The sequence below is a fragment of the Vipera berus genome, assembly GCF_964194415.1.
Source record: "Vipera berus genome assembly, chromosome: 1".
Taxonomy (NCBI): Eukaryota; Metazoa; Chordata; class Lepidosauria; order Squamata; family Viperidae; genus Vipera; species Vipera berus.
In genome coordinates, this window is record NC_138202.1 from 358,190,374 (window position 1) to 358,211,060 (window position 20,687).

At 47.9% G+C, this 20,687-nt stretch overlaps 1 protein-coding gene across 1 annotated transcript in view; it reads right to left on the reverse strand.

Annotated features, from left to right (window-relative positions):
* Positions 1 to 794: 794 nt before the first annotated feature.
* NXN (nucleoredoxin) overlaps positions 795 to 20,687 on the reverse strand; it is an 85,534-nt gene continuing 65,641 nt past the window's right edge. Inside the window, exons 6-8 of the mRNA XM_081346707.1 lie at positions 19,086 to 19,265; positions 8,376 to 8,500; positions 795 to 1,370 (exon numbers count right to left, since the gene is read on the reverse strand). Coding sequence (XP_081202833.1) covers positions 1,188 to 1,370; positions 8,376 to 8,500; positions 19,086 to 19,265 — 488 coding nt within the window. The 3' untranslated portion in view covers positions 795 to 1,187. The remainder of the gene's footprint in view (positions 1,371 to 8,375; positions 8,501 to 19,085; positions 19,266 to 20,687) is intronic.

Below are 20,687 nucleotides of genomic sequence, written 5' to 3' on the forward strand. Positions count from 1 at the left end.
TTAAGATGGGTGGACTTCCACTCCCAGAATTCCCCAGCCAGCCATGCTTTAAGATGGGTGGACTTCAACTCCCAGAATCCCCCAGCCAGCAGGCTTGAAGATGGGTGGACTTCCACTCCCAGAATTCCCCAGCCAGCCATGCTTTAAGATGGGTGGGCTTCCTCTCCCAGAATTCCCCAGCTAGCATGTTTTAAGATGGGTGAACTTCAACTCCCAGAATCCCCCACCCAGCATGTTTTAAGATGGGTGGACTTCCACTCCCAGAATCCGCCAGACAGCCATGCTTTAAGATGGGTGGACTTCAACTCCCAGAATCCCCCAGCCACCATTTTTGAAGATGGATGATGGCCTTCAAGCTGCTACCGCTGAGAAACACCACAATCCGGATATAGTGAGAACAGCTTCTCCTTCCTCGGCTTAGTTTGCTGTAATATCCTTGGCTTTAGCCGTCTTTAAACCATCATTTCGATGGGCCGACTCGCTTGCCCCTTTCTGCGCTTGGTGGAAGAAATGAAAAGGGATTCATTCCCTCGCTAAAAGCGGGCAAGGGGGCTGCGGAGAGGAAAAGGCCGCAGCGCCGAACTCGCTGGGGGCTCCGGAACGTCATTTCTGAATCCATCCCAGCTATGAAGACCACTTGCCACCAGAAGTTTAAGCATCTCCTTCCTGCCCCGTCTGGATGGCCTCAGGGTACCCCATCTCCCTTCCCCCTCCCTCCCTCCCTATGTCAAATCTTCCCCTCCCGGAAGACCCCACCCCACCCCACCCTCCCACACACCCCCTTGCTTGCAAAGAGTCACCTGGAAAGCGTTTAGACAAGAGACATCATCTGGGTTAAAACAAGGCACCACAAGGAAATGACGGTCGGCCCACACCGAAGGGGTGGTGGTAGACCGACCCAGCCACTTTTAAATAGGGTCTAAGACAGGGGTCTCCTACCTGGGCAACTTGAAGACTTGGGGACTTCAACTCCCAGAATTCCTCAGCCAGCTATGCTGGCTGAGGAATTCTGGGAGTTGAAGTCCCCAAGTCTTCAAGTTGCCCAGGGGTGGCTGAGGAATTCTGGGAGTTGAAGTCCTCAAGTCTTCAAGTTGCCCAGGTTGGAGATCCCTGGTCTAACAGGTGGGGAAGGGGTGACAAATGAAAACACCCCCCCCCACCCCCAAATCCCTGCCTCAGCTCTGGCTTTAAATAGGCTCAGGTTTCAGTTTATCGGCCAGAAAGTCATTCACGAAAGTTTCCACAATCGGTGGCGTGATCTCTTCAACATCCATGACGTATTTGGCCCGGGCAGACATGTCCAAGATGGTGAGGAGGGGGGCGGCTTCGGGCAGGTTGGTATAATCCCGAAGAGAGTCGGTCATGTCATCCTGGATATTGGGGGGGGGAGAGGGGTGGGGGGAGGACAGACAAGGAAAAAGACACAAAAAGAGAGAATAAATCTCATTAAAGTTGGTTTGTATCATTACAAGCCATGATATCACCTGCCTTGAGACGGTATAGGGTCTAATGCTTGAGCAGGGGGCTGGACTAGAAGACCTCCAGGGTCCCTTTCCAGCTCCATTCCATTCTAAATATCAGCAGCAAACATCAAGTTGCAACTCAGGTTTATTGCTCCAGGTTAAACAGCGAGTCCTCGACTTACGACCACAGTGCAGCCCCAAATTTCTGTTGCTAAACGGAAGTGGAGCTTCGCCCCATCTGACGAGCTTTCTGGCCACGGCTGTTGAAGTGAATCGCCGCAGTCGTTAAACGAGGAACACGGTCAGAAAGTGAATCTGGCTTGTTCCCCATTGCCAGCAGGTCGCAAAAGGGGATCACGTGACCCACCCACCCCCTCAGGACACTGCAACCGTCATAAATACGAGTCGGTCGCCAAGCCTCTGAATTTTCGATCACGTGACTACAGGAATGCTGCAACGGCCGTTAAGTGTGAAAAAACAGTTGTAAGTCACTTTTTTTACAGTTCTATTGTAAATTTGAAGAGTCACGAAATGAACTGTTGTAAGTTGAGGACTATAACCGTTCAGTGACCAGGAGAAGTTACACCAGCACTGAAGAAAGTGACCTACGACCGTTTTTTCACACTTACGACCGTCACACCATCAAAATTCAGAGGCTTGGCAACTGACTTGTATTTGTGACGGCTGCAGTGTCTTGGGGGGGGGGATGTTCACGTGATCCCCTTTTGCGACCTTCTGACAAGCAAAGTCAATGGGGCTGGGGAGCCCAATTCAGATGGTATTTTTTCTACCCCAAAGCCAGTTTATTTTCTTTTTGCAGAAGTCTGCAAAACATCTTGACACTATTGAATGGGAGATAAAACTCGTACATATATGATGGGGTGGCGGGGTTTTTTGTCTGTTTGTTTGTTTACATCAGGGGTCCTCAAACTTGGCCACTTTAAAACTGGTGGACTTCAACTCCCAGAATTCCCCAGGCAGCCATGCTGGCTGGAGAATTCTGGGAGTTGAAGTCCACCAGTCTTAAAGTGGCCAAGTTTGGCTGGCTGGGGAATTCTGGGAGTTGAAGTCTAAAAGTGGCCAAGTTTGGCTGGCTGAGGAATTCTGGGAGTTGAAGTCCACAAGTCTAAAAGTGGCCAAGTTTGGCTGGCTGAGGAATTCTGGGAGTTGAAGTCTAAAAGTGGCCAAGTTTGGCTGGCTGAGGAATTCTGGGAGTTGAAGTCCACCAGTCTAAAAGTGGCCAAGTTTGGCTGGCTGAGGAATTCTGGGAGTTGACGTCCACCAGTCTTAAAGTGGCCAAGTTTGGCTGGCTGAGGAATTCTGGGAGTTGAAGTCCACCAGTCTAAAAGTGGCCAAGTTTGGCTGGCTGAGGAATTCTGGGAGTAGAAGTCCACCAGTCTTAAAGAGGCCAAGTTGGGCTGGCTGAGGAATTCTGGGAGTTGAAGTCTAAAAGTGGCCAAGTTTGGCTGGCTGAAGAATTCTGGGAGTTGAAGTCCACAAGTCTAAAAGTGGCCAGGTTTGGCTGGCTGAAGAATTCTGGGAGTTGAAGTCCACCAGTCTTAAAGTGGCCAAGTTTGAGGATCCCTGGCTTACGTCCTTGCAACCCCCCCAGCTTAATTTGGTTACGCTCCCTTGCATTTTGGCAGATGGCGCCCGCCAGATGAGGATTCAGTGCTGATTTGGACAGCCCAAAAGTCCACGCAGGCAGAGGACGATGGGGTGAAGGAGTCCACCTTAAAATAGCCGTGTAGGAGACAAAGAACTTTCCTGGGATAAAGCTGGAATCTTCTTGCAGTCTGCAAAGTACTGGGTTTGAATTGCATCATCTCCAGCCACAGGGAAGATTCCCTAACCACATCTAGCGTTCCTTAATTCTGGATTTTCCTCCTTTGCAAGCATTTCTCAATATTGGATTCCCCCTCCCCAAGCTGAAATTCTTTAGCTTTATTATCTTTCTTGGGTGGTGGTGTTTCAAGTCTCATGTCTGTTTCATTCCCGGTCTCCAGTTTGTTCTTTGCTTCTGGAAGACTTGAAGGAAGCACTATTATTCCATACATTTTTTTGGGGGGGGGCATAAAATTAAATCTTTTTCTTTTTTTTTACACTTCTGAATTTTCCCTTCTTTAACAGCACCTCCCGCTCCCCTCAAATTTTATCCCGGAAACTGCAAATTTCAGAGGTAGACTTTGCTGTATGGTGGGTGCATAATTGCATAATTATCTTCAGAGCAGCGTTTCTCGAGCTTAGCAGCTTTAAGATAGGCGAACATTCAGAATTCCCCAGCCAGCATGCAAACTGGGGAATTCTGGGAGCGGAAGTCCACCCCTCTTAAAGCAGGCTGGCTGGGGAATTCTGGGAGTGGAAGTCCACTCATCTCAAAGCAGGCTAGCTGCGGAATTCTGGGAGATGAAGTCCACCCATCTTAAAGCACCCTGGCTCAGAATTCTGGGAGTTGAAGTCCTCCCATCTTCAAGCATCCTGGCTGGAGAATTCTGGGAGATGAAGTCCACCCATCTTCAAGCATCCTGGCTGGAGAATTCTGGGAGTTGAAGTCCTCCCATCTTAAAAGATGCTGGCTGGGGAATTCTGGGAGTGGGAAGGCCACCCCTCTTAAAGCATGCTGGCTGGGGAATTCTGGGAGTGAAAGTCCAGAAATCTTAACATTGATCCAGAATCTGCTATGTATGCTCTGCAGTCCTCTTCCCACATTACGCAACACCCTTGTGAGGTACGGCTACCTTAATCCTTTCCTTCTTGCTTTAAGGCTGGTCACAATATTCTCTCCTTAGCAAGTTGGCATCCACCAAGGAGGGGTCCCTGTTTCCCACCCCTCCCTCCCTGGAACATCCTTTACTATGCCAAGTTCAGACCCGATCAGTGCCAATATTGAGGAAAACCCTTTCAGAACCCATTTCTTTGTCCTGAACTTTTTCCAACTTTGGACACCAGCAAAACGTTTAAATAATTTGGACCAACCCCCCTCCCCGGCTTCCGTTTTAATAGCATCGGTGGCCTTCAATAATTTGATTTTTGTTGGCATCGCTCGCCGCAATCAGCTTTTTTTGGGAGGAAAAATGACCCGCCTAGAATAATTTTGAAGTCAGCAAAAATAAACCTCGCCCCGGCACCGGATGGATATTCTGCATCGGCTTTCTTCTGCGGCTCCCCCCCCCCAGGCTTGCTAGAATTTATGGCTGAATTTATTATCTCTCCCGGCTATTGTGTGGTTCGTTTCGGCCTTGTTTGCCGTCCACCCGCCAGCCTGCCTGCGTCCATCTCGCTTTCCTGCCCTCCGCAAAATGGCGGGTGCAACTCCTGTGAATGCTGAAGACCACAAGAAGGCAGGGCTATTGTCGGAGAGGTGTGTGTGTGTGTGTGTGTGTACGTTTGTCTCAAATTGGCACGCTGTTGTTTCCTCCCCCCCCACTACCCCTCTGCAATGCACCCAAGGACCCGCCCCGCCCCCCCCCCCAGCCTGGAGACCCCAAACGATGCACCAGGGGCTGAACGTGGCATTTTGCGGGCTAAAAAAAAATAAAATAAAATCCAGAAATTAGCACCGCAATTTCCCTCCCTTGGCTGAGAAGAAAAAAAAAACCACGAAACAAAACCCCTGGAATTTGGTGGAAATTTCCCTCCCACCCACCCACCCCGCAAAGGGATTTCTTTACCCCACACTCGAGTAGGGTCATAGTGTCAGTTCGATAGACTCTGTTTGTGTGTGTGTGTGTGTGTGTGTGTGGTTTCTGCAGAGGGGGAAATCCATGCCCCCTTTTGCTCAGTCGCAAACAGGTGTTTTCCCAGCTCCGAAACGGCTTCTTATTAATATTTTTTTTCCCCCGGTTTCATCGCGTCTAGACCCTTGTTGCAAGGACTAACTTACCCAACGGGGGTGGGGATGGGGGTGTTAGAAGAGACAGGGCCCCCCCATCTGTCCCCAGGGTGGCCGCTTCCTCGCGAACCCACCCACCCCACCCACCCTGCCGCAGCCCCCTTCCCCTGGAAGGGCTGGCGGGAAGGGCGAAGCGTGGAGTTTGATGAATGGTTCATTCACAGAGCCGTCAGCCGAGCCGGCAAGCAGATGGCACTGGCGAATGAATGAAAGGTTGTGTTGTAGGGGGCAAGGCCGGCCACGGGGTGGGTTGAAGGAGTGGGGGGGCGGTATGGGGAAGGGGCTGCGGGGAGGGGCGCAGAGGGGTCTTTTGTTTTAGGATTCATTGGGACAACAACGGACACATTCAGCGATCAGCGGAGCAGGCAGGCAGATCCGGGCGGTGGGTGGGGTGTCTCCTGACCTTTTTTTGGGGGGGGGTTAGGGTTAGGGCTGGTGGTCCCGGGGGGGGGGCTGGGAAGGGCTGATGGGCTAAGGTGCCCTTGCTTGAATAAAGGCGGAAGCAACAGAACAGGGGACAGCCCGGCAACCAAACGGAGGTGAACCCACTCTCAAGATAGTCCTCGACTCACAACGGTCCATTTAGCGACCGTTCGAAGTTTACGGCGGCGCTGAAAAAAAAAAAGAGACTGGTGACCCCATTTCAGACTTACAACCGTTGCAGCCTCTTCAGGGTCAGGTGATCAAAGCCTGGGCGCTGGGCAACTGACTCGTATTTATGACGGTGGCTGCGTCCCGGGTGTGTGTGTGTGTGTGTGTGTGTGTGTGTATCACGTGCTCCGCTTTTGCGACCTTCCGACAAGCGAAGTCAGTGGGGGAAAGCCGGATTCATTTTACAACCGGGTGACTAATTTAACAATTGCAGAGATTCACTTAACGGCCGGGGCAGGAAAAGTCATCAAATGGGGCAAAACCCACTTAACAACTGTCTCACTCAGCGAGAGGAATTTGGTCCTCAATTTCGGTCGTAACTCGAGGACGGCCCCTCGTGAAAGATCAGGTGATATGGAGAGACCTGGACTCTAATAAGAGTCGGGCACAACTGAATGGATGACATCATCATCAGAATAAGAGCATTGGGAGGTACCTGGGAGGTCATCTAGTCCAACCCCCTGCTTGAGCAGGAAGGCCTATACCATTTCAGACAAATGGCTGTCCAGTCTCTTCTTGAAAACTTCCAATGTTGGAGCACTCACAGCTTCTGGAGGGAAGCCATTCCCCACTGAGGAAGTGCAATTCCCCACTTAGTGACGTCTTAGGCTAAGTGTTCAGCCCCTCCACCCAGGATGGACAGTGGGGAGGGGTTTCTCTTTTTTTGGCATGAACCGTACTGGGTGAAAACGAGAGATACCGCCCCTCACGCAAAGCAAGACTCAACACGTTGCTAAGTGAGGAATTTGTCAACTGAGTTTCACCCCATTTTACAACATTCCTTGCCACAGTTATCAAGTGAATCACTCTAACACGGTCGTTAAGTGAATCCGGCTTCCCCCACTGACTTTGCTGGTCAGGAGGTCACGCTGCAACTGTCATAAATACGAGCCAGTTGCCAAGCCTCCGAATTGTCATCACATGATCATGCGGGATGCTGCAACGGCCGTTAAGTGGGAAAAATGGTCATTAAGTCGCTTTTTTCAGTGCCATTGTAAATTTGAACAGTCGCTAAATGAAATGTCGTAAGCCGGGGTCTACTGTACCTGTATGACAAGGGTCTTCAAACTCGGCCCTTTTATGACTCGTGGACTTCAACTCCCAGAATTCCTGAGCCAGCATGGTTCAGCATGGAAACCTCTCCATTTCTCCTCAGCGTGGCTGGCTCAGGAATTCTGGGAGTTGAAGTCCACAAGTCATAAAAGGGCCGAGTTTGAAGACCCCTTGCTGTATGATCTTGCTTCTTCTGTACTACAATGGGAGGTCAGGGTTCTTCCGTGGAATTCTGGGTATTGTAGTTCTCCCTGGAACTCCCTTGGCTGGGCCTGCAATTCTCTACATTCCCGCCAAAACATTAACTTCATCTCCCAGCATTCCCTAGGCCAGGATTTCTCCTCTTGGATGGCTTAAAGAAAGGTGGACTTCAACTCCCAGAATTCTTCAGCCAGCATCCCTCAGTCATCTTTAACGTCATCAAGGTTCAGAAAAATTGGTCTAGATACAGGTAGTCCTCGACCTACGACCACAACTGAGCCGAAAATTTCCATTGCTAAGAGAGACAGCCGCTAAGTGAGTTTTGCCCCATTTGATGCCACAGTTGTTAAGAGAATCACTTCACTCGTTAAAGTAGTGACAAGGGAATCTGACTTCCGTTGACTTTGCTTGTCAGAAGGTCACAAAAGGAGATCTTGTGACACTGCGACCGTCATAAATATGAGCCAGCTGCCGTACGTCTGAATTTTGATCACATGACCACGGGGATGCTGCAATGGTCGTAAGTGTGAAGAACTTTTTTCAGTGCCGTTGTAACTTTGAACGGTCACTAAAGAAATACAGGCAGTCCTTGAATTAAAAAAGCTTGCTTAGTGACCATTCAGAGTTACCACAGCACTGGAAAAAGTGACTTACGACCGTTTTTCACACTTACGACCGCTGAAGCATCTCCCTGGTCAGATGTTCAAAATTGGGACGCTTGGCAACTGACTCGTATTTACGACGGTTGCAGTGTCCCAGGGTCACGTGATCCCCTTTGGCGACGTTCTGACAAGCAAAGTCAATGAGGGAGCAAGATTCACTTAACGACCGGGTTATTAATTGAACACCTTCGGTGATTCACGTAAGGAATGTGGCAAGAAAAGTCGTAATATGGGGCAAAATACAAATTTCCCACTTAGCAACCCAAGTTTTAGGCTCAAGTTGTGGTCGTACTTGGAGGACTACCTGGAGTGTGGCTGTCGCTGAGGCTCCTGGGAAAGAGTCCCAGGTTGTGGAAACTGGGCTAAGGCAGGCCGATGGGTCTAGAAGCCTGCCTGAAGCACCGCTGCCCGTAAACCACGAATGTCTGCTTGTTTGACCCTTCTTCTCCTTACCTCTCCAGCCACGAAAAACAGCAGCGGGATCTCTTCATCTTTGGCTTTATATTGGGCGATGATCTTCTCGGCGATGGGCTGGATCAGCTGCTTGGCTGCTTCGGATTCTCCATCATCGTCAGAATCTGAAACACGGGCATACCGAAGAAGGAATGAGGATCATGTCCCCAAAGGGGGTTTAGACAGAAAAAGGAGGGAGAGAGGGGGGGGGATAGGGAAGGGAAAGAGAGACGGAGGAGGAGAGAGACAGACGGGGTAGGGAAGGAAAGAGGGCCGGAGGGAGAGAGAGAGAAAGAAAGAAAGAGGGAGGGAGGGAGGGAGGGAGGGAGGGAGAGAGAGAGAGAGAGAGAGAGAGAGAGAGAGAGAGAGAGAGAGATGGGATAGGCAAGGGAAAGAAAGAGAAGGAGGGAAAGAGAGAGGGACTGAGGAAGGTAGAGAAAGAATGAGATGGGGTAGGAAAGGGATAGATAGAGGGAAGGAGAGGAAGAGAGATGGGAGAGAAGGAAAGAGAGGGACAGGGAGGGAGGGAGGAAGATGGGGGCAGGAAAAAGAAAGAGAGAGAGAAGGGAAGAGAGCGGGAGAGAGAGAGACGGGGTAGGGAAGGAAAAAGAGGGAGGGAGGGAGGAAGATGGGGTAGAGAAGGGAGAGAGAGAGGGGGAGAGAGAGAGATGGGGGTAGGAAAGGGAAAGAGGGAGGGAGGAGAAGAGAGACGAGGTAGGGAAGGAAAAAGAGGGAGTGATGGAGGGAGTGAGATAGGGTAGGAAAGGGATAGATAGAGGGAAGGAGAGGGAGAGACGGGAGAGAAGGAAAGAGAGGGACGGAGGGAGGGAGGAAGATGGCAGGAAAGGGAGAGAGAGGGGAAGAGAGCGGGAGAGAGACGGGTAGGGAAGAAAAAAGGGAGTGAGTGAGTGAGATGGGGTAGGGAAGGGATAGAGAGAGAGAGGGAAGGAGAGGGAGGGAGACGGGAGGGAAGGAAAGAGAGAAGGACAGAGGGAGAGACAGAGAGATGGGGTAGGAAAGGGAAAGAGGGAGGGAGAAGAGAGAGAGCAGGAGGGAGAGAGACGGGGTAGGGAAGGAAAAAGAGGGAGTGAGGGAGATAGGGTAGGGAAGGGAAAGAGGGAGGGAGGGAAGGAGGGACAGAGAAGGAGAGAGAAAGAGGGGGATAGGGAAGGGAAAGAGAGAGAGGGACAGGGAGGGAGGGAGGGAAAGAGGGACAGACGTGGTAGGGAAGGAAAAAGAAGGAGGGAGGGAGTGAATGAGAGAGGGTAGGGAAGGGAAAGAGAGGGAGGGAGGGAAGGAGGGAGAGGGAGGGAGGGAGAGAGAAAAAGAGAGAGGGGGAGATAGGGAAGGGAAAGAGAGAGAGGGACGGAGGGAGGGAGGGAGAGAGGAAGAGAAAGAAAGAGCAGAGCACAAGGTGTAGAGGGTTTTTCTATAAACACCTTACAAATACTCCTCGAGTTGTGACCATCACGGAGCCTGGCAATTATGGTCGTAAAGTGGGCCGCCATGTGACTGGATCCATTTTTATGGCTTTTTTTTTTGCATTCGTTCGTAAAGCGAACGCTGCGGTTGTTAAGTGAATCCACTGTTCGTTATATCAGTCAGTTTGGGCAGGGAACTGGAAGTATAAACGCCGGCTTCCGGGGGGAAAAAGTTGTTAAGTTGCGGTCCTATGACGGTGGGGCGAGTTACAAAACCCTCAAAACCTGGTCACGTGACCACAGGGGTGGAAGGTGACGAGCAGTGCTTTTTTTTGTAAAAGAAAAAGGTGCCGGAACTCACAACCCGCCTTGCCTACCCTACAAGTTTCCATCCAAAAAAGGTGCCGGAACTCCGTTCTGAGCGTTCTATGAGAAAAAAAGCCCTGGTGACGACAAACCTTCAAATCTGAGTTGTAACTCTCACGGGGGTGGGTGGTGGGTGGGAGGGAGGGTCCACCGGAGCTTTGAACTGTTGCTAAGCGACTGGTTATAAGTTGAGTACTACTTGCAGCAGAGCTTCCACTTAATTTTAGGGTGACTGCAGAAACTGGCAGGCAGGACACACGTTTCAAGTTTCTAGTCCTCATTCTTTACGAGCTGTCTCTTTTCTGCTTCTGCTTGCATTCCTAGATTTTTTTGGGTGGGGCTTTTGTTCTCTTCATTTATTTTAAGCATTTCTCTCCATATTTTCCTCCTCCTCCTCCTCCATTCCACAACCCCCCCTCCCTTCTAGCACTGATGAAGTTACCTAGTTCGGTCATTGAAATGTCTGCCAACCAAACTTAGAGAGCACTAAAGATCCCACGGTCTTCCTCTTCTTCCTCCTCCTCCCCCTTCCCCTCCTCTTCCACCCCCCCCCCCAGGATGCTGCAACAGTTGTTAAGTGTGAAAAACGGTCGTAAGTCACTTTTTTTTTTTGAATGCCTTTGTAACTCTGAACAGTCCCTGAATCAGGGGTGCTCAAACTGGGCCACTTTTAAGACTTGTGGACTTCAACTCCCAGAATTCCCTAGCCGGTTGGCTGGGGAATTCTGGGAGTTGAAGTCCACAAGTCTTAAAGTGGCCAAATTTGAGTACCCCTGGCACTAGCCGGTGAAAAGTCTGGGCAGATCAGCAAAATCTCATCAGGGGGTGGGGGTCGTGAATTTGGGGCGTATCTGGGGGGAGGGGTTTGTGGGGAAGGGTGGGGGAGCAAGAAGACTCCGTCTGCACACACACCCCCTCCCCAAAAGGGGCAACCTGGCCCGGTGTTAATTAAACCCAGAAGAGAATCTGGGGAGGACAAAACTTGAAATTCCTCCCAGCTTCTTTCTCGGTTTGCGTTCAGCAAGGAAACATTATTAATGGGATTAATCCAGTCCCCCTCCCACTCCTAGAGACCCCCCCCAAATCCCCTTGGCTCAGCTCCAGCTGTGGTTTTTTTTGGGGGGGGGCTGACCTCTGCTGGATCTCCCACCAAGAGGGGGCAAATATCAACGGGGTGAAACCGATTAACAAAGCCCCCCCCCCCGCCACCCCCCCATGCAACGGTCTGCAGAGGAACAGACAGGCTGGAGGGATGAAGGCCCCCCCAGCCCCCCCCGCCTCAAAAAGTCCCATTTGCAATCGAGGGTGTGGGGAGGGGTGGAAAAGAGGGGAGACGGGGGGGGGTCTTTGCTGCTAAGATTCTTCACCTGAACACAAAAAAGGGATGAAATTAGGGGCAGGACAAAGCGCAGAGCCTGATGCAAGGGGGAAAAAGGCCACAGCAGGATTGTATTCGTTTATTTTATTTTATTTATTTTATTTTATTTTATTATTATTTTATTTTTTTATTTTATTTTATTATTTATTTTAATATTTGTTTTAATATTTTATTTTAATATTTGTTTTAATATTTTATTTTTATTTTAGCTTATTTTAATTTTATTATTTTTATTTATTTAATTTTATTATTTTACGTTTTATTTTATTTCGTTATTTGATATATTTTATTTTATTTTTATTTTATTATTTTATTTTTTTACTCCTATTTCATTCTATTCCACTCGATGCTTTTTGTTATTTTATTTTATTATTTATTTTATTTCAATATTTGTTTTAATATTTTATTTTAATATTTGTTTTAATATTTTATTATTTTATTTTAGCTTTTTATTTTTATTTTATTATTTATTTTATTTATTTAATTTTATTATTTTACGTTTTATTTTATTTCGTTATTTGATATATTTTATTTTATTTTTATTTGACTTTATTTTATTATTTTATTTTTTTTTACTCCTATTTCATTCTATTCCACTCGATGCTTTTTGTTATTTTATTTACTTTTATTTTATTTTGCTTTACCTTTATCTTATTTTTATCTTTTTATTTTATTTTTATTCTATTCTATTTTTACGTTTTTGCATTATTTTTACTTTGTTTTCTTTCTTCTCATTTTTTACTGGATTATTTGATTTTTTTTTACTTTACTTTCTCTTTATTATGTTACTTGATCTTATGGTTTTATTTTATTTTATTTTTTTATTTTTTCCTTTGCAAAGCAACGGGGTCCCTGGGTTCACATCTCTGGGTTCTCCTGGATGTTCACATCTGCCCCATCAGATGCCATCGTTTTTTGACAGCAGGGCAAAAATAAAATAAAGAAAAATAGAATGATGCATTTCCACCCCAATGCGGCAAAAAAAATCTCTGGACCAGTTTGAAGGTCTTGCGCTAAATACGCCGAATTTATGGCCCTTTGGCCAGACACAAAAGAGAGACGCAACCACACACACGGCTAGACTAGCCCATCCTCTTTCCCAGAGTTATCCATCACTGGTGAGGCAGCTCCCCCCACCCCCACCCCCCAATTAAACCCACCCAATTTGGGCCACATGGAAATCCACCCCACCCGAAAGCCAGAGAAATGTGCTCCTTGTTCGAATCCTCCTCCCTTGTTAAAACAGGCAGCCGGGATGGGTGTAGTAGGCAGTGCTTTTTTTGTAAAAAGAAAACGGTGCCGGAATTCAACCCGCCTGGCCTAGCTTACAAGGTTCCATCCCAAAAAGGTGCCGGATCGCCGTTCTGAGCGTTCTATGAGGAAAAAAAGCCCTGGGTGTAGGGAAGGCTTGATGGAGAGCAAAGAGGATGAGGAGGGAATATTTATTTATTTATTTATTTATTTATTTAGATTTATATACCGCCCTTTCCCGAAGGACTCAGGGCGGTTTACAGGATATTTAAAAGAAAATCAATACAAAAGTTAAAAACAAATTAAAAAAGATTAAATGAGACCCTGAGAAAAATTAAAAACCCAGTTAAAATTAAAAATTAAAAAATTAGGTTATGAATTGTGTGTTTTTTTTCGGGGGGGGGGGGGGGAGAAAAGGAGAAACAACTCCCCCCCCCAAGACAGGGGGGAAAAAAAATCAGGCTAAACCTGGAATTCAAAATGGCCTCCTTCCTTTTTCTTCCTTCTTTTGCTTTCTCTCCTTTTCCTCTCCTTGTCTTTCCTTCCATTTCTCTCTTCCTTTCCTTTCCTACATTTTCTTTTATTTTCTCCTTTCCTTTGTGCCTCTCTTTTCTTCATCCTAACTTCCCTTCTTTCTTTCTTTCTCTCCTTCCTTCCTTCCTCTGCTTTTCTCCACTTCTATTCCCTTCCTTCCCTCTCTTTCTCTCATTTTTTTCCATCTCGTATTCCTTGTTCTTTTTTCCCCCCCGCCGCCTTTGCTTTCTTTCAGGCTTCTCCTTCCTGCCAACCTTCTTCCTCTCTCCTTCCTATTCTCATTTCCCATTTCCTTTTTCCTCCCTCTCTCCTGTCTTCCTTTCCTCCTCCCTCGTCTCTCTCCCTTTCTTTTACCTTCCTTCCTTCCTTCCCTCTCCTTTCCTGCCTTCCCCATCTCCTCCATCCTGCCTTCCTTAGCCTTCTCTTTCCTTCCTTTCTCCATTCTTTCCTCCTTCTTCCCTCCCTCACTTTCCTTCTCCTCCTTTCCCCTTAGCTTCTTCCCTTCTTCCCATTTTTCTTTCCTTTCCTTTCCCTCCTTTCCCTTCTCTTTCTCCCTTCCCTTCCTTCCTCTCTCTCTCCCCCTCCCCCTTCTGTCTCCTTCCTTCCTTCCTTCCTTCCTCTCTCCCTCCCTCCCTCCTTCCCTTCCTTCCTTCCTCTCTCCCTCCCTCCCTCCCTCCTTCCCTTCCTTCCTCCCTTCCTTCCTCCCTCCCTCCCTTCCTTCCTTCCTCCCTCCTTCCCTTCCTTCCTTCCTTCCTTCCTCTCTCCCTCCCTCCCTCCTTTCCTTCCTTCCTTCCTCCCTCCCTCCCTCCCTGCCTCCCTCCCTCCTTTCCTTCCTCCCTTCCTTCCTTCCTTCCTTCCTTCCTTCCTTCCTTCCTTCCTTCCTCCCTTCCTTCCTCCCTTCCTTCCTCCCTTCCTCCCTCCCTCCCTCCTGAGAAGCAACTTACAGCTCCACTGACCAAATAGCTTCCATTTTGCAAATTTCTATTTCTGTTCTGAACACATCTGTATGTGGGTCCCACTGGGTTGTTATTAAAAACCGTCAAACAGAAAATAACGAAAACCCAGAAAAAGCAAAATCGCCCCAAGGACTGGAATTGCAGGCGCTAAAAAAAGTGTCGGGCTTAAAATGGGGCGGGGGTGGGGGGGTGGGGAACAAGACCCCCCCCAAAATCTTTCTCTCGGTCCCCCCCCCATACTCCCTGCAGTCTTTCCATCTCGCCTGTGTGCACGAAGGCAGGAGACTGAACTGGGGACAGCGACATGTAAGACCTTGGAATCTGCTTTGTGTCGTAAATGTCCTATAAATCAAGCTGTGTGTGTGCAACCCATGTGTCAATAAAGGCATGCCCACGACAGCCCACCCTCTGTGGCTCTCCCACCTCACTGACTCTCGGAGGATAATTCAGCCAGGGCATACATCACAGGCAGTCCTCGACTTGTAACCGTTCCATTTAGTGACCATTCAAAGTTACAATGGCCCTGAAAAAAGGGACTCCTTTTCGCCCTTTTTCACACTTATGATCGTTGCCCCATCCCCATGGTCAGGTCTTCCAAAATTCAAAAGCTTAGCAGCTGACTCATATTTAAGACAGGTCGCAGTGTCCCTGCCTGAGCAGGGGGTTGGACTAGAAGACCTCCAAGGTCCCTTCCAGCTGTATTATTCTATTCTATTCTAGTCTATTCTAGTCTAGTCTAGTGTAGTCTAAATAAAGATTCTATTCTATTCTATTCTAATTCTATTCTACTCTATTCTTAATAAAGATTTCTATTCTATTCTATTCTAAATATTCTATTCTAAAGGTAAAGGTAAAGGTTCCCCCGCACATGCGTGCTAGTCGTTTCCGACTCTAGGGGCCGGTGCTCATCTCCGTTTCAAAGCCGAAGAGCCAGCGCTTGTCCGAGGATGATTCCGTGGTCATGTGGCCGGCATGACTAGACGCCAAAGGCGCACGGAACGCTGTTACCTTTCCACCGTAGTGGTCCCTATTTTTCTACTTGCATTTTTACTTGCTTTCGAACTGCTAGGTTGGCAGAAGCTGGGACGAGTAACAGGCGCTCACTCTGTTACGCGGCACTCGGGATTCGACCCGCCAAACTGCCGACCTTCTGATCCACAAGCTCAGCGTCCTAACCCACTGAGCCACCGCGTCCCTGTTATTCTATTCTACTCTATTCTTAATAAAGATTTCTATTCTATTCTATTCTAAATATTCTATTCTGTTCTGTTCTATTCTATTCTCTATATTCATTCTATTCTCTATTCTATTCTATTCTCTATTCCATTCCATTCCATTCTAATTCTAATTCTAATTCTATTCTACTCTCCTCTATTCCCTGTTCTATTTATTTCTATTTCTATCCCAGGGTCGTGTGATTGCCTTTTGTGACCTTCTGACAAGCAAAGTCAGTGGGGGGAAGCCGGATGGACTTCACAGCCCGGCGACTCGCTTAACAATCGCAGGGATTCCCTCAACAACCAGGGCGAGAGAAGTCATGACTCACTTAACAAATGTCTCGCTTAGTAACAGAAATTTGGTGGGTCAATTGTGGTCGTAAGTCGAGGACTATCCTCAACTTCCAGGTCAGCCCCCTCCCGCTCCCCCCCCAACGGCTCTCCGTTTAACCAACTGTAGGAAAACACCAAGGATCCTTCAGCCGGTGCCCAAATCGCACACCAGACAACTCGAGGCCGGCACACCGACACGGGCGCAAAAGTCACGCTCTTCTAACAACGACCGCCGATTCCGAGCTTTGAGCACGGCGGGTCTGTTCTGACCCCTTCAAACAAGCTTAGTTTCGGGGAGGCGATTGGAGGAACATGCAGATTAAGGCTTAAAAGCACACACACAAAAAAGAGAATTAATTACGGCACAATTGCGCTTCTAACCAGCCACCCCCTGCGTTTTTCCCCTCATAAAACCCGGGAAGGGGGGGGAAGGAAAGGAAAGAGAGGGGCTTAAACTGCATGTGCTGTTTAAGGACGGATGAAAGGAGCTGGCTGTGCACCCCAGGGGTTTCACAAATACCCCATTCAGACACAGCGGGGCGCGAAGAGAGTTCCTGTGATGGCAGGCCCAGCAACAAATGCAGCATATGGGATTGTGGCGGGCCGAGAGAGGAAAAACACGGCTGCCTTTTTCCCTCCTGAGGGGATCTGAGCATTCCTCGGCAGGAAGGGAGTTCTGCTTAGCGCCGATTCCTACATCCCCACAAGCAGGAATTCTCATTGTAGCAGGGCTGGGTTTTTTCAAAGTCATTAATTTTAAGAGGGGTGGACTTCCACTCCCAGCATTCCCCAGCCGGCATGCTTTAAGAGGGGTGGACTTCCACTTCCCAGAATCCCCCTGCTACCACGCTTTAAGAGGGGGAGACGTCCGCTCCCAGAATCCCCCAGCCAGCATGTTTTAAGGTGGATGGACTTCCACTCCCAGAATTCCCCAGCCAGCATGCTTTAAGAGGGGTGGATTTCCGCTCTCAGAATCCCCCAGCCAGCCTGTTTTAAGAGGGGTGGACATCCGCTCCCAGAATCCCCCAGCCAGCATGCTTTAAGAGGGGTGGATTTCCGCTCTCAGAATCCCCCAGCCAGCCTGCTTTAAGAGGGATGGACTTCCACTCCCAGAATCCCCCAGCCAGCCTGCTTTAAGAGGGGTGGGCTTCCGCTCCCAGAATTCCCCAGCCAGCCTGTTTTAAGAGGGGTGGACATCCGCTCCCAGAATCCCCCAGCCAGCATGCTTTAAGAGGGGTGGATTTCCGCTCTCAGAATCCCCCAGCCAGCCTGCTTTAAGAGGGATGGACTTCCACTCCCAGAATCCCCCAGCCAGCCTGCTTTAAGAGGGGTGGGCTTCCGCTCCCAGAATTCCCCAGCCAGCCTGTTTTAAGAGGGGTGGACATCCGCTCCCAGAATCCCCCAGCCAGCATGCTTTAAGAGGGGTGGGCTTCCACTCCCAGAATTCCCCAGCCAGCATGTTTTGATTGTTTTTTTGCGGTGCATTGTAATTTCGAACGGTCGCTAAGCAAGTCATCATACGCTGAGGATGACATGTAGCATCTGGAGGGAAAAACATATGTTGGGATATGAAGGAAACCACCACTTTAAAACAGGAACTGTTAAAGAAAAAAATATCTCTCTGGGCCGGAGTCAAGCAAAAGAGGGCACAGCACAAAATCATGCAGACCTGGGGCATGTTTGGTTGATCCGGAGTAGAACCAGATTTGCAAATTTGTTCCATATTACGATTCCATAATTTGCAGCGCAATGTTCCAAATTCCATAATCTGCCACAAGGCCTTCACGCAAAACATGTTTTCTTTCGTTGGGCACACCGCGATTTTCTTAACTCTCAGTAGTTAAGAGTACAGATTTAATAAGTCAGTTTCTTAAACAGCAGGAATCTAATTCAACCTCCTCAGATTGTGACATCAACCACCCCCACAAATATCTATTTTGCAATCATGAGGACTAGAAGCTTCATCAGACTTAAGTCCTTTTACAGAAAACTACACATACACCAGGAAACTGTCCCCATAAGTATCTCTTTGCAATCACAAGGACTAGAAACTTCATTAGACTTAAGTACTTTTACAGAAAATTACACTTCCACCAGTAAATTATCCCAAATATCTCTCTGCAATCATGAGGACCGGAAACTTCACCAGATTTAAGTACTTTTGTAGAAAACGACACTTCCGCATTGTCCCCATAAGTATCTTTTTTGCAATGAGGACTAAAATCTTCACCAAACTAACTTAAGTACTTTTACAGAAGACGACACTTCCACCAAGAAATTGTTCCCAGGATTTCTTTGCAATAATGAGGAGTAAAAACTTCATCAGACTTAAGTACTCTTACAGAAAACGACATTCCCACCAGGAAATTGTCCCAAGTAGCTCTTTGCAATCATGAGGACTAGAAACTTTGCCAAACTTAAGTACTTTTACAGAAGACTACGCTTCCACTAAGAAGTTGTCCCCAGAAATATCTTTTTGCCCCCAGAAGTATCTTGTCCCCATTAGTATCTTTTTTGCATTAAGGAGGACTAGAAACTTTACCAAGCGTTAAGTATTTTTACAGAAGACTACACTTCCATAAGGAACGGTCCTCAGGAAGTATCTCTTTTGCAATCATGAGGACTAGAAACTTCACCAAACTTAAGTACTTTTACGGAAGACTACACTTCCACTAAGAAATTGTCCCCATAAATATCTTTTTTCCATTGAGGACTAGACACTTCACCAAACGTTAAGTACTTTTACAGAAGACCACACTTCTACTTAAGAAACTGTCCCCATAAATATCCTTTTTCCATTGAGGACTAGACACTTTACCAAACATTAAGTATTTTTACAGAAGGTAAAGGTAAAAGGTAAAGTTTCCCCCGCACATGCGTGCTAGTCGTTTCCGACTCTAGGGGCCGGTGCTCATCTCCGTTTCAAAGCCGAAGAGCCGGCGCTTGTCCGAGGACGTCTCCGTGGTCACGTGGCCGGCGTGACTAGACGCCAAAGGTGCACGGAACGCTGTTACTTTCCCACCGGAGGGGTCCCTATTTTTCTACTTGCATTTTTTACGTCCACTAAGACATGGTACTCAGGAAGTATCTCTTTTGCAATCCTGAGGACTAGAAGCTTCATCAGACCTAAGCACTTTTGCAGCAAACTACCCTTCTATCCGATTTTTGCTCCCTCCTCGTTTGTTGGCAAAGAGAAACAAATGACAAGCAAAATCCAATTTCGTGGAGGGGGGGGGATGGGGTGGTTTGCATACCTACAAAAAGGACCAGACAAGGACCCTCATTCAGCTGGACAGCGTTGGAGTCGGTTAGCTCCAAGACAGGCTTGGGGTGCCAGGGGAACTCCTGGCATTCAATGTCATTCAGGACCTCGACTCGGCCTTGTCGGGTGATCACGTCTCCCTTAGTGTCCAGGACGATAAGAGTAGGGATACCTGCGATTGGACAAAACGAGAAAGAAACCGAGATAGCAGAGGGTTAAGGAGGAAAGAGAAGTAACCAAATAACAACAACAAGGTTGGAAGGGACCTTAGAGGTCATCTAGTCCAACCCCCTGCTCAGGCCGAGAACCCTATACCATTTCAGACAAATGGCTGTCCAGTCTCTTCTTAAAAAACTTCCAATGTTAGAGCATTCCCAGCTTCATGTCGTAGGTAGGATGTGCTATATTCCACATCGCCCGGCACTTTTAGTCAAACATTGTGCTTAAGTCAAGATATACTATGTCTACAGCATTCCCACAATCTATTAAGAACGTTGTTTGATTCAGAAAAGGAAGACAATTAGTCAGATGAAATCTGATCTTGACAAATTTGGGTCCCTTGTTGAGCTGAGGTCAATAAAGTTCTGTTCCTAAATTCTGATGGGATCAAAGTTTTCTTTTTCTTTTTAAAATCTGCATTAATTTTTCAAACTTGGGATAATGATCATTTAGAGCAGGGGTCTTCAAACTCGGCCCTTTCATGACTCATGGACTTCAACTCCCAGAATTCCTCAGCCAGGCATGCTAGCTGAGGAATTCTGGGAGTTGAAGTCCATGAGTCATAAAAGGGCCGAGTTTGAAGACCCCTGATTTAGAGGCTGAAGTCCACCCATCTTAAAGCATAGCTATCTGGGGAATTCTGGGAGTGGAAGTCCACCTATCTTAAAGCATGGCTGGCTGGGGAATTCTGGGAGTTGAAGTCCACCCATCTTAAAACATGCTAGCTGGAGAATTCTGGGAGTGGAAGTCCACCCCTATTAAAGCAGGCTGGCTGGGGAATTCTGGGAGTGGAAGTCCATCCCTCTTAAAGCATGCTGGCTAGGGGATTCTGGGAGTAGAAGTCCACCCCTCTTAAAGCATGGCTGGCTGGGGAATTCTGGGAGTGGAAGTCCATCCCTCTTAAAGCATGCTGGCTGGGGGATTCTGGGAGTAGAAGTCCATCCCTCTTAAAGCATGGCTGGCTGGGGAATTCTGGGAGTGGAAGTCCACCCATCTTAAAACATGCTGGCTGGGGGATTCTGGGAGTGGAAGTCCACCCATCTTAAAACATGCTGCCTGGAGGATTCTGGGAGTTAAAGTCCACCCCTCTTAAAGCAGACTCACTGGAGAATTCTGTGCACTGAAGTCCAAATATCTTAAAACTGCTAAGCGTGTTCGCCTGTACAGGTAGTCCTCGTCTTACAACCACAACTGAGGCCAAAATTCCTGTTGCCAAGCAAGCCATTTGTTCAGTGACTTTTGCCCCATCTTACAACTTTTCTTGCCACCGTTGTTAAGTGAATCCCTGCAGTTGTTAAGTGAGGAACCTGGTTGTTAAGTGAATCTGGCTTCCCCGTTGACTTTGCTTGTCAGACGGTCGCAAAAGGGGATCACA